This window comes from Eimeria necatrix, genomic scaffold, assembly GCF_000499385.1.
Source record: "Eimeria necatrix Houghton genomic scaffold, Enh_scaff59, whole genome shotgun sequence".
Classification (NCBI taxonomy): Eukaryota; Apicomplexa; class Conoidasida; order Eucoccidiorida; family Eimeriidae; genus Eimeria; species Eimeria necatrix.
This window is the reverse complement of record NW_013651698.1, coordinates 24,102-36,601: the sequence shown is the minus strand read 5'-3', so window position 1 is coordinate 36,601 and position 12,500 is coordinate 24,102. Positions and strand designations below refer to the sequence as shown.

General features: G+C 53.9%; 4 protein-coding genes across 4 annotated transcripts in view; 2 read left to right on the top strand and 2 right to left on the bottom strand.

Moving 5' to 3' along the window:
• ENH_00065140 (hypothetical protein, conserved) overlaps positions 1–166 on the bottom strand; it is a gene marked incomplete at both ends in the record, with an annotated part of 3,108 nt that extends 2,942 nt beyond the window's left edge. Inside the window, one exon of the mRNA XM_013577271.1 lies at positions 1–166. This exon is cut by the window's left edge and continues 602 nt beyond it. Within this exon, the coding sequence (XP_013432725.1) occupies positions 1–166 (166 nt within the window).
• Positions 167–2,070: 1,904 nt separating this feature from the next.
• ENH_00065130 (hypothetical protein, conserved) lies at positions 2,071–3,081 on the top strand (the record flags this gene model as incomplete). The annotated part of the gene is made up of 3 exons (XM_013577270.1): positions 2,071–2,513; positions 2,623–2,750; positions 2,966–3,081. The coding sequence occupies 3 exons, from the start codon at positions 2,071–2,073 to the stop codon at positions 3,079–3,081; spliced, it is 687 nt and encodes a 228-aa protein (XP_013432724.1).
• Positions 3,082–5,585: 2,504 nt separating this feature from the next.
• ENH_00065120 (hypothetical protein, conserved) lies at positions 5,586–7,325 on the bottom strand (the record flags this gene model as incomplete). Its single annotated transcript, XM_013577269.1, has 1 exon — positions 5,586–7,325. The coding sequence occupies one exon, from the start codon at positions 7,323–7,325 to the stop codon at positions 5,586–5,588; it is 1,740 nt and encodes a 579-aa protein (XP_013432723.1).
• A 1,038-nt stretch (positions 7,326–8,363) lies between these two features.
• ENH_00065110 (NifU-like domain-containing protein, putative) lies at positions 8,364–11,294 on the top strand (the record flags this gene model as incomplete). The annotated part of the gene is made up of 7 exons (XM_013577268.1): positions 8,364–8,772; positions 9,265–9,302; positions 9,535–9,641; positions 9,795–9,999; positions 10,554–10,610; positions 10,938–10,996; positions 11,138–11,294. The coding sequence occupies 7 exons, from the start codon at positions 8,364–8,366 to the stop codon at positions 11,292–11,294; spliced, it is 1,032 nt and encodes a 343-aa protein (XP_013432722.1).
• Between the last annotated feature and the right edge of the window lie 1,206 nt (positions 11,295–12,500).

Below are 12,500 nucleotides of genomic sequence, written 5' to 3'. Positions count from 1 at the left end.
CTTCCAGAGGCCCCCATGAATGCTTTGCTGCAGCGGCACTTGGTGCTGCTGCTGCTTCTGCTGCTGCTGCCGTTGTTCGCGCTGCTGCTGCACCAGTCGCTTGCATCTGTACTGCAGCAGCACAGCGTGCTGCAGCTGCCATTCTACACCTTGCATGCAGCAGCATTTTCCTGCGGCCTTTGCTGCTCTTGCTTATTCACAGTCCTTGTGAGATTGGCCTGCTGCTGCTGCTGCAGCTTCTGCTGCTGCTGCTGCAGCTTCTGGTGCTGCAACTGCAGCTTGTTGCTGCTGCGCCTACTGCTCGTCGTCGCTGCTGCCGCAGCTGTTGCTGCTGGAGATAATCTGCTGCATTTGCTGTTGCTGCTGCAGCTCTTGCTGCTGGGGCGTTCGCAGCAGCTGCTAGCACTTATCTTCCTACACCTTTGCCCACAGTAGCTCCAACTCCGGTATGTGCTGCAGCTTCAATTTGCTGCTGCTGCAGCTAGGCCTTCTTAGGGGAGTACTGCAGCTTCCCAGGGGGGGCCCCCCGGGGGCCCCCGGGGGCCCCCATTGGCAGTATCGGGGCTGCTCTTTCAGTGCATGCACTGCGCATGCGCTAACTCTAGAGCTGAAACAAGGGATTAAAAATGATTAAATAATTTATTTGTTCTTTTGAAGTCATTGAAGCAGCAAGCTAGTCATGGCGAGCCCCGCTTTGGGGGCAGCAGCTGCAGGAGCAACAGCAGCAGCAGCTGCAGCAGCTGCAGCAGCAGCAGGGAAAGCACACTCGCTGGTCGGCTTAGCTGCAGCGCGATGTGCAGCACTTTTGGGAATACACAGAGCTTCATTCAGCGGGAGCAGCAGCAACACTAGCAGGAGCTGCTGCAGCAGCAGCTGCTGCGGCCACAGAAGCTGCAGCAGCAGCAGCCTGTTCTGCTCTCCAGCTGCCTCACAGAGAAGCTTCGCAGCCCTGAGCTCCACAACAGCGATCAGCAGCAGCAGCAGCAGCAATTACAGCAGCAGATGCAGCAGCAGCACAAACAGCAGCAGCAGAAACAGCAGCTGCAACTGGAGCCTGGCTGCTGCCACCTCCGTCTGCACTCCTCAGATATGGAGCTGCAGCGTTCCTTCTCTCGGCTGCAGCGGTAGCAGCAGCAGCAGCAGCAGCAGCAGCAGCAGCAGCAGCAGCAGCACAGCCTTGTGGCAGCAGCTGCAGCAGCTGCGATTTTCGAAACATCCCTTGAAGCTGAAGTCCCGCGACTTGCAGCACCCGCATGTTCCTGGTATGTGTGTAGTTTCGGTTCTATGATTTGGTGTTTGGGGTTTAGGGTTTGGGGTTTAGGGTTTGGGGTTTAGGGTTTAGGGTTTAGGGTTTGGGCTTTAGGGCTAGGGTTTGCGGCGGCAGCTAGGGCTTCGGGAGTTGCATTGAGGTTCTGTCCGGATGTAGGGTTTAGGGTTTAGCAGCTCACAATTGAATGCTTCAAAATTAACATGAAAGAGGGGATTCCAGGGTCTAGGGTTTAGGGTTTAGGGTTTAGGGTTTAGGGTTTAGGGTTTAGGGTTTAGGGTTTAGGGTTTGGGCTGCTGCACACAGCGCCAGAGCACTTGCCTCCTCCGCGCTACGCATCAGCTCGTCTTGAGGGTCTGCAGCAATTCGTTCCTGTCAACTGCTACAGAGAAATGGTGAGGCTGCTGCTGCTGCTGCTGCTGCTGCTGCTGTTGCTGCTGCTGTTGTTGCTGCTGTTGCTGCTGGTACGCCCTCGTGGCTTCGGTGCTGCTGCTGCAGCACGCAGTTGCTTGGTCTGAGGGGCCTATTCAGGTCCTGCTGCTGCTGCTGCTGCTGATGGTCTGTCACAGCAGCAGCAGCAGCAGCAGCAGCAGCAGCAGCAGCAGCAATAGGCACAATGGTTACCTGTTGGTCCCACTCGCCTCTCCACTAGCTGCAGCAGCTGCAGGAGCTGCAGCAGCCCCCAGCCGCCCCTCACCCGACACCCACAGCCACAGCCACAGCAGCAGCAGCAGCAGCAGCAGCAGCAGCAGCAGCAGCAGCAGCACGTCGTGCAGCAGCAGCAGCGCGTGTGCGTGCAGCGAATGGACCTGGGGCGGGAGGGCGTGTTTGTGGGCAGCGACGGCCCCTGGAGCTTCAGCAGCAAATGGAACTCTTGGCGGCGCCGCAAATACAACACTCAGTCCCAAGACACGCATTTCCTGGCCAGCAGCAGCGCCAAAGGGATCAACTACTTCAAAAGGTGCAGCAGCAGCAGCAGCAGCAGCAGCAGCAGCAGCAGCAGCAGCAGCGGCAGCAGCGGCGGCGGCAGCGGCGCCGGGGGGGTAGTTGTAGTGGCAGTAGGAGGGGTTGTAGCTGCAGCAGCAGCAAGAGGTGTGGCAGCAGCAGCGGCAGCAGTAGTGGTGGTAGTGGAAGGGGTAGCAGCAGCTGCAGCAGCAGCAGCAGGGGTAGTGGTAGCAGCAGCAGCGGCTGCTGCTGCTGCAGCAGCGGCAGTGGCAGCAGTAGTGAAGCCCTTGGGTGTGGGAGAGTGCGAGCTGAGCTGATTATTTGGTGCTGAGCGTTGTGTTCGCTGCTGCTACCGCTGCTGCTGCTGCTGCTGCTGCTTGCTGCTGCTGCTGCTGCTGCTGCTGCTGCAGGCAGCACGTGTTTGCTGTTCAGTGGCAAGAAGACAACGTACACCGCATTCGGTGGTTTAGAGCTGCTTACGGAATTAAGAGGGCGAAAAAGGCGGCAGAGACTTTCAGGCGAACGCTGGAGGCAGTTGGTCAGCGTCGAGGGTTTAGGGTTTAGGGTTTAGGGTTTAGGGTTTGACGGGAAGGGCTGCTGTAGAGCTCAGCGTGTAGCGTACGCGGCGGAGCATGCGAAGTGCTGCCACTTACTGTATAAGGCTTACGTTCTAGGGTTTGGCGTTCAAGGTTTAGGGTTTAGGGTTTAGGGTTTAGGGTTTAGGGTTTAGGGTTTAGGGTTTGTGTGCTGCAGGCCGTGTGGACGGGGAGCGCAGCGAGAGGCAAATAAGAGAAAAGGAAAAAGCCAACAGACAGGCATTGCGTCTGCGGAAGAAGTTGTTTAAAAAGATTTCTTCAGGGCAATTCTAAACCCTAAACCCTAAACCCTAAACCCTAAACCCTAAGGCAGATGTTCCCGTCTGTTTGGGTTTAGTGACTGGCGGCCTCTTCAAGCTTTCTCTCTCTGCGCATTTCTCCTGACTTCTTCATTGCCAAGTTGATTTATTTATTTCTTTTTATTTATTTATTTATTTATTTCTGTTTATTTATTTATTTTTATTTATTTATTTCTTTTTATTTATTTTGTTTTGCAAAAAATAGGCAAAAGACAAAAGCAAATTAAAACAAACAAGAGCCAGCAGCCACTAGCAGCCAAAGAGCTGCCTTGCTGCAGCGGCGCCCCAAAACCAGCTAGCCGCAGCTAGCTAGTCGCAGCTAGCTAGCTGTGCAGCTGTGGCTAGCTAGCCACAGCTAGCTAGCCACAGCTAGCTAGCCACAGCTACCTAGCCACAGCTAGCTAGCCACGGCTAGCTGGCCACAGCTACCTAGCCACGGCTAGCTAGCCACAGCTAGCTAGCCACGGCTAGCTAGCCACAGCTAGCTAGCCACAGCTAGCTATCCACAGCTAGCTAGCCACAGATAGCTATCCACACCTAGCCAGCCGCAGCTAGCCGCCCACAGTCGCAGCTAGCCACCGACGGCTAGCCACCCACAGACTCAGCTATCCCTCCACAGTTACAGCTAGCTAGGCTGCTGCTGCTGCTGCTGCTCTAGTGGCCATGGCGGAGGCAGCAGAAGCTAGTTGCTGCGGCTCGCTGCTGCGGCTAGCTGCACTTGCTGCTGCAGCTTTAGCTAGCTGCACTTGCTGCTGCAGCTTTAGTCCTGCAGCAGCCGTCTGGAGATATTTGCAGTGGAATCAAGAGGAGTGAAGAGCGCATCGGAGTCGGGTGCAGCAGCAGCAGCTGCTGCTGCTGCTGCTGCTGGTTCTAAGGTGGCGGAGTGCTGCTGCTGCTGCTGATAGCACAGCAGCCGCAAAGAAGCGTATACGAGGGTTCGCTGCTGCTGCGTCGGCAGCAGCAGCAGCAAATGGCTGTGGGCAAAATCGAGGAAAGAGAAGGAGTTGGGGAGGCCTCCGGAGAGCTTCATCTGCAGCAGATCATTGCCATTCACCTGAGGCAGCAGCAGCACAAGCAGCAGCAGCACAAGCAGCAGCAGCAGCACAAGCAGCAGCAGCAGCACAAGCAGCAACAGCAGCGCATGCAGCGACAGAAACACACTTGACTTAATGAATGTAGAGGCGGCCTTCATGCTGCTCAGCAGCAGAAGCAGCAGTACTTGTGGCTGCGGCCAGCACAGCAGCACGCAGCAGCGCATGCTCTTAGGCAGCAGCAGCAGAGGCAGCAGCAGCAGCAGCAGAGGCAGCAGCAGCAGCAGCAGAAACAAATGAATCTCTTGCCTTCAGTACAACGGCGCAGTCTTTCGCAATGCTCATACAATTTAGATGTGCCCACACCGATGGATCCTGCATAAGAGCAGCAGCAACAGCAGCAGCAACAGCAACAGCAGCAAAAGCAATACCAACAGCAACAGCAGCAATAGCAACAGCAACAGCAGCAGCAGCAGCAGCATAAATATTAGCTGTAAAGGGCGCAGCAACAGTAGCTAATGCCTCTATATATTTTGCTTCATCCCTTTTCCAATGTATCTTGGTTGGCTCGCGCTGCTGCCGACGCAGCAGCAGCAGCAGCAGCAACAGCAGCAGCAACAATGCAAACGAAGGTCTGGCGCTGCTTGCCTCTGTTTCTTCCGGCAGCAGCACCTTCTCTATCTGCAAACAAAGCAAGGGAGAAGACTCGCCTCAGCAAATTTGCTGCCGTTGCAGTTGCTGCTGCTGCTGCTGCAGTTTACGTCTGAGCAGCGGCAGTTGCTGCATTGCTGCTGCTGCTGCTGCTGCTGTACAGAGAAAGACTAAAGTGTTAGGTAAACCTCCGCTTCGAATTCGCTCTAGAATTGACAACTAAAGAGCAGAAGCAGCAGCAGCTGCTGCAACAGCGGCAGCAGCAGCAGCAGCAGCAACAGCAGCAGCAGCAACGGAAACGATAGTGCTGCACTGTGCATGAGCTGACTTGCCGCAGCGGGAGATGCAGCTTCGCAAGTTGCTCTCCAGTAGAAGACAGGACCAGAAAGTTGAGGGTCTGGTGAAACACAACAGCAGCAGCAACAGCAACAGCAACAGCAACAGCAGCAGCAACAGCAGCAGCAACAGCAGCAGCAGCAACAGACCGCAGAGCGGTGACGTAACGGTCGCATTCAGTAATCAAATCGAGCCAGCTTTCCCTATACTATAAAGTGCGAAACTGCAGCAGCAAGCACCAAGGCTGCAGCAGCAGCAGCAGCAACTGCAGCAGCAGCAGCAGCAACAGCAGCAGCAGCAGCAGTTGTGGCTGCACCGTGAGATTTGCGTCGAAAGAAAAAAGAATGGGCACCTCCAGGTCCTCCTTCAAGTGCAGCAGATGAGCCGGAAAGGCAGCAGCGGATCCCTGTACATTAGCCCACATATGGTGAATCAGTAGCAGCAGCAGCAGCAGCAGCAGCTAATGCTGCTGCAGCGGCTGCAGCTGCAGCACTCGCTGCTCCTGCTGCTGCTGCTGCAGGTGCAGCACTTGCTGCTGCTGCTGAAGCGGTGGCCCTATTCCAGTTTTGCAAAAGTATTTAAAGAAGCAGACGATCTGCTGAAGAGCCAGCAGCAGTGCTTGAAGTAGCAGCAGCCACAAAAGCAGCAGCAACCGCCGCTGCAGCAACAAGAACTGCAGCGGCACAGAGGCATCGAGCAGCAGCAACAGCAGCAGCAGCAGCAGCAGCAGCAGCAGCAGCAACACATCGGTTGCCGACCTTGGCCATTTTTGAAAATCCGTCGACTGCCTTCTCCAGCAGATGGTGCTCTTCTCTCGCCTGGACCCAGCAGCAGCAGCAGCAGCAGCAGCAGCAAAGGCAGCAACAGCAACAGCAGCAGCAGCAAGAAGTGGTGCAGCGTTGCGGCATTTGATACATTGTGGGGACAAATAGCCACGCCTGAGTGCAGCAATTTGCCTCTTGCTGCTGCTGCAGAGGCTGAGCAGGCGGCCAGCTGCAGCGAGGCTAGCAGCGAACTGGCCAGCAGCAGCAGCAGCAGCAGCAACAGCAGCAGCAGCAGCAGTAGCAGCAGCAGCAGCAGCAAGGCATACCTCGCTGTCCAATTCATGTGAGCGACCAATGCGAGAGGCAGCCCGCCGCAGCAGCAGCTCCCAGTCTACATCTGCTGCTGCTGCTGCTGCTGCTGCTTTTGTAGCTGCTTGTGCCTGTGGTGGTGCTCCCCTAGCTGAGGCTTCTGCTGCTGCTGCTGCTGCTGCTGCTGCCGTATCAGACGATGCAGCACCCGCTGCAGCAGCAGCAGGAGCAGCAGCAGCAGCAGCAGCAGCAGGAAGGATGCCTCTCAGCGAGAAGTCTGAGTCCCACGGCTCGGGGATAGATGAGAGCGTGCTGTACTGCAGCTGCTGCTGCAGCAGCTGTTCGTGCTGCAGCTGCTGCTGCTGTTGCTGCTGCAGCTGCTCCTCAGCCCGCTTTCCTTGCTGCCCTTGCGACGGCCGCCGCTGCAGCTGCCATGGATGCTGCCACTGCTGCTGCTGCTGCTGCCACTGTTGCTGCTGCTGCTGCTGCTGCTGCTGCTGCTGCTGCTGCTGCTGACCAAGTGCAACTGCTTCTGTGGTGGAAGCCTCCAGCAGCATGCCGATGCAACCCGCAGGGGTGAGATAAGAGGCCCAGCTGCTGCTGCTGCCGCCGCTGCTGTTGCTGCTGCTGCTGCTGTCGGGATCACCCCCAAGGAGCCTTACAAGAAACTGCAGCGCTGCTGCTGCTGCTGCTGCCACCGGCTGCAGCGGGTCGTCAAGCACAAGGGGTCTAGGCGCAGCAGCAGAAGCCTCTGACCCATCAACCCAGTCTCTAGCATCAACAAAAGGGTGTTTGCCCTCAGCAGCAGCAGCAGCAGCAGCAGCAGCAGCAGCAGCAGCAGGGCGCTGCCATTGCCGAATCACTATTGTTGCTTTACCCTCAGGGTCTCCTTCGCTCTCTTCAAAAGAAAAATAGGGGAGAGGAATGCATCGCACGGAGTTGCAGCAGCTGCTGCAGCCGCTGTAGCTGCTGCTGCTGCTGTTGCTGCTGCTGCTGTTGCTGCTGCTGCTGTTGCTGCTGCGGCGTCGGCGACGCTCCACTTCTCTAGTGAAGCCGCTGCACAGGGAAAAGAGACCTCCCCAGCTGGAAGCAGCAGCAGGGGGTTGCTGCTGCGTTTGCTGCTGCATTTGTGAATAGCGAGCAGCAGCCGCAGCAGCAGCTGCACCAAAGACTGGGGCAAGAGCAGCAATGGCAGCTGCAGCAGCAGCAGCAGCAGCAGCAGCAGCAGCGCCAACCACCTCGCGCTTCTGTTCCCGCCACCTACTGCTGCACTCTTCTCTGCAGTAGCTTGAGCTGCTGCCTCTACTTATGCTGCTGCTGGCAGTGCTACTACTGCTTCTGCTGCTGCTGCTGCTGCTGCTGCTGCTGCTGCTACTGCTCTCAAGGCGACTTTCTGGGGCACCAGTGTGGCCGGGGGCTCCCCCCCTTGGCTTCAGTTGCTGAGCAGCTTTGCAGCAAAACAGGCTGGGCCAGCAGCACCAGCAGCAGCAGCAGCAGCAGCAGCAGCAGATCTGAAAGGAGCAGCTACTCTACAGGTAAAACAGAGCAGCAGGAATACCAGCAGCAAAGACGGCAGCAGCAGCAACAGGTCCGTGGCTAAGTCTACATGTACGCGGCTAAGCAGAAGCAGCAAACAGCTCAGAAGGCAGCACTGCAGCTGATATAGCAGCAGCAGAAACTGCTCTGTAGAGCAGCTGCGAGAGAGCAGCAGCAGCAGACTGCAGCACGGGACCAACAGCAGCAGCAAAACTAGTCAGCTTCTTCCATTTAGATGAGAAAATATATAATCGTTTTGTGCTTTCCAATGCTCTAATTTCCTGTAGTTTATTAGCAGGAGGAGCAGCAGCAGCTTCAGCAGCTGCAGCAGCAGCAAGCCCGGAGGTGACCTTTCGCTGCAGCAGAGCAGCAGCAGCAGCAGCTGCTGCTGCTGCTGCTGCTGCGCGAGCAATCGTCGATGCATGCTAGGACCCGAACTGCATGCACTTGTTTATTAAATTTATTTTAAGTTCTTTCGCATTTTTAGGTGGGGAAAGTATTGCTGCATACACACCTGTCGATTCAGTGCAACTCCTGAGACACTGCAGCAGCAGCAGCAGCAGCAGCTGCTGCAGCAAGTGGAACCGCGGCTTCCCGCAGCTGTTACTGCTGCTGCACTTGACAGCAAGATGCAAGGGCTTCTTTTGAGGCGAGCAGCTTCAACTGTGGCGACAGCAGCAGCAGCAGCTGCTGCTGCTGCAGGCCGCAGCCCCTTAGCCAGAACAGCAGCAGCAACAGCAGCAGCAGCACTGAGCCGGGGCGCCTCTTGCCCGCCTTCGGCACTCGGCTTCGTGCGAGCCGCTCTCCCTTCCTTCACCCCTGCAGCAGCTCCGCGACCAGCAGCAGCAGCAGCAGCAGCAGCAGCAGCAGCAGCAGCAGCAGCAGCAGGTGTGCGCTGCCTCAGCTCTGCAGCAGACTCAATACCCGCAGAAGAAACCCCAAACCCCAACGCCCTGAAGTTCAGGCCTCTTCTCCCTCGGCCTTTGGTGAACAAAAAGGGGAAAGTCACTTCGACGCAGTTCTATAGAGGCAGCAGCAGTAAGGACACCTGCTGCTGCTGCTGCTGCTGCTGCTGCTGCTGCTGTTTTTCGAGTGCTGCTGCTGTTTAGCTGCCGCTACTGCTGTTTAGTTGCTGCTGCTGTTTTGCTGCGGCTGATGCTGCTTAGTTGCTGCCGCTGTCGTTTTGCTGCTGTCTCTTCTGCATTGCTGCAGCTGCTGTCTTGCTGCTGCTGCTGCTGCTGCTGTAGCTGTCTTTGCTGCGGCTGCTGCTGCTGCAACAAACGCTGTGGCTGCCAGTGCTGCTGCTGCCACGGTAGCTCCTCCAGGTTGGGCTGCGGCTAGTGCTGCTGCCGGACCTGCTGCTGCTGCAGCTGCTGCTGCTGTTGGCAGAGGCGCCGCAGCTAGACTGGAAGGCATAGAGCAGCAGCTGCAGCAGCAGCAGCAGCAGCAGCAGCAGCAGCAAAGGAAAAAAATAAAAAGAGAAGCAGCAGAAATGCAAAATAACATGTGTGGCTTGTGTGTGATGAGCAGACTCTTCAAATTCCCCCATGGCTCAAGCACTCCTGCAGGTGCTGCTGCTGCTGCTGCTGCTGCTGCTGCGGTTGCTGCTGTTGCTGCTGTTGCTGCTGTTGCTGCTGCTGATAGACCGGGCTCTCACTGTTTTTGCGCCAGATACTTCAGCTAACGCTGCTGCTTTCTTCAGCTGCTGCGGTGGCCGCTGGTGTTATTACCATGACGCCTTCGAACAGTTTCTGCTGCTGCTGCTGTTGTTGCTGCTGCTGCTGCTGCTGCTGCTGCCAGCTGGAAGGCGTCTCCTCTGTGTTGATTGGGGCTGGCTTTATCTCCGTCGTGAAGACAGCAGAAGCAGATTGGGCCTCGCTAAAGCCCCAGGTAGAAGAAGCCATCAGGTCAGCAGCAGCAGCAGCAGCAGCAGCAGCAGCAGCAGCAGCAGCGACAGCAGCCGCAGCAGCAGCAGCAACGGCATGTTTCCTGGGTAGCATTATATCTACACGGCTGGACTTGGGTGCTGCTGCTGCTGTCACCTGCTGCTGCTGCTGTAGGTCTTCGGTAGATGCGCAGCTTGCTGCTGCAGCAGCTGCTGCTGCAGCGGAAGAGAGCGAGGAGGCGGCAGCAGCAGGAGCAGCAGCAGCAGCAGCAGCAGAAGCAAAGGCAGCAGCAGCAAACGCGCCTCTAAGTGAAGAAGAGGCTGAACTCTTCGAGTCCATCAAAGAGACAATAAACCACAGAGTCAAGCCCATGCTGCAGGTTTGCTGCTGCTTTTTTATTTTCTTTTTCTGCATTTATCATTTTTGCTGCTGCTTTTTATTTTCTTTTTTGCATTTATTATTTTGCTTCTCTAAAGCTGCTTTTTTGCTTCCCGTGGCATTGCCTTGGGGCCTTCGGGGTGGTATTTTTGCTGCTGCTGCTGCTGCTGCTGCTGCTGCTGATGCTTTGACCGCTGCTGCTGCTTCCTGAGCTGCAGCAGCTGCTTTTCAATTTGCTGCACCTGCTGCTGTCCGGGCCACGTTTGCTGCTGTAGCTTCTGCCGCTGCTGTGGTCTCTGCTGCTCTGGCCGCTGCTGTCGTTTTGGCTGCTGCTGCTGCTGCTGCTGCTGCTGCTGCTGCTGCTGCTGCTGCATCTGTTGCCGGAACTGCCATCCACAGCATGTGCTGCTGTTGCTGCTGCTAATACTGCTGCCGCTGCTTCCTTAGCCTTCGCTGCATCTACGCCATGTGCTGCTGCAGCTGCTGCTGCCTTTGCTGCATCCACAGCACCTGCTGCTGCTGCTGCTGCTGCTGCTGCTGCTGCTGCTGCTGCAGAGCGACGGGGGCGACGTGGAAGTGCTGCGTTTCGACGCGGAGAGCGGCGCGCTGTACGTACACCTGCTGGGCAGCTGCCAGGGCTGCCCCTCTTCGACAGTGACAGTGAAGAGAGGAATGGAGCAAATGCTCAAGTACTATTATCCCGAGGAAAGCCAAACCCTAAACCCTAAACCCTAAACCCTAAACCCTAAACCCTAGACGCTAGCTGCGGGCGCAGCTGCGGCCCCGCAGGCAGCAGCGGCGAGGCTAGGGGTGCGCGGCGTTGAGCAGGGCTTCCGTCTTCAGGGTTTGGCTCCACAGGGCTTAGGGCTTAGGGTTTAGGGTTTAGGGTTTAGGGTTTAGGGTTTAGGGTTTAGGGTTTAGGGTTTGGGGGTGTTGCAGGTGGAGGAGGTGATTGAGTGCGACGAAAACGGAGATCCCATCGAACCCTCAGAAGACGAGTGAAGAAGCCAAATGAGTCAAACTGAATTAAAAATAAATAAATAAATAAATAAATAAATAAATAAATAAATAAATAAATAAATGAAAGGGAGAAACAGAAAGGGTTACCTCAATGCACTGGATCTCTGGAAGTGATACAGAGCACGTGCAGCAGCAGCAGCAGCAGCAACAACAGCACCAGAAGCAGCAGCAGCTGCGGCAGCAACAACTGAGGCAGCTGAGGCAGCAGTAGCAGCAACTGCAGCAACAGCAGCAGCTGCAGCTGCTGCAGCAGCACTAGCAACGGCCGCAGCGTGAGGGACATTAGCAACACCTGCAGTTGCAGTAGCTGCAGCAGCAGCAGCAGCAGCAGCCGCACCAACACGAGCTGCAGCTGCAGCAGCAGCAGGCGCAGCAGCAGCTTCTGCAGCTGCAGCAGCTGCAGCAGCAGCAGCAGGCGCAGCAGCAGCTGCAGCAGCTGCAGCAGCAGCAGCAGCATGTGCTGCAGCTGCTGCAGCAGACGCTGCATATGGGGCCGTTTGTTGCTGTTTGAACTGCAGTGTATTGACAGCTGCGGCCATTTGTACTGCAAGGAGTTCTAAGTTTTCTTGGCATTTTAATTTGTTTTATTCTAATTTAAATTGCATTTAATTTATTTTATTATTTTAATTTGAATTACATTTTAATTTGTTTAATTAATTTGAATTAATTTAATTAATTTTAAAATGCGAAACAGACGACAAGTGTCGAAATACAGAAAATACAGACTTGAGATTTTGCTGCAATTTTAGCCCCTGCGTCTTCGGGAGGCCAAAATATAAATAAGTTAAAATAAAAGTACAAATACAAATATAAATATAAATATAAATATAAATATAAATATAAATATAAATATAAATATAAATATAAATATAAATATGAATATAAATACCTACAAATATAAATAAGTGTAAAGAATAAATATAAATAAATATAAATAGAATTGATATAGGTAAACATGATTGATTTAAGTAAGCATAAACACAAGTAAGTATATATATAAATAAATATAGACATAATAGGTATAAGTAAATATAGGCATAAATAAATATAGATATAACTAAATATAAATGTAAATATAAATAAGTATAAATATAAATAAATAAAGATGTAAATAAATGTAAATATAAATAACTATAAATGTAAATCGAGAAGTGAAGATGTATTTGTGAGCGTACAGACACCCCAAATCTTCGGCAGTCCACAAACGGCCTCAATTGTTTTTAAATAAATAAATAAATAAATAAATAAATAAATAAATATGTAAACATATTAATCCATTTGTTTGTGTTACATAAAAGCAAATAAATAAATAAATATAAATGCATATATGTTTAATTTTCTAAATAGACACTGGGCCTTGGTAGCTGTAAGTACACCTGAAAATGAAAGAAGTTTGCGCATTTTGCATTTAATTGAATGCATTTTTTAAATTCATTTAAATGCATTTTGGCATTTAAAAGACACTTTAATATTTATTTTCTG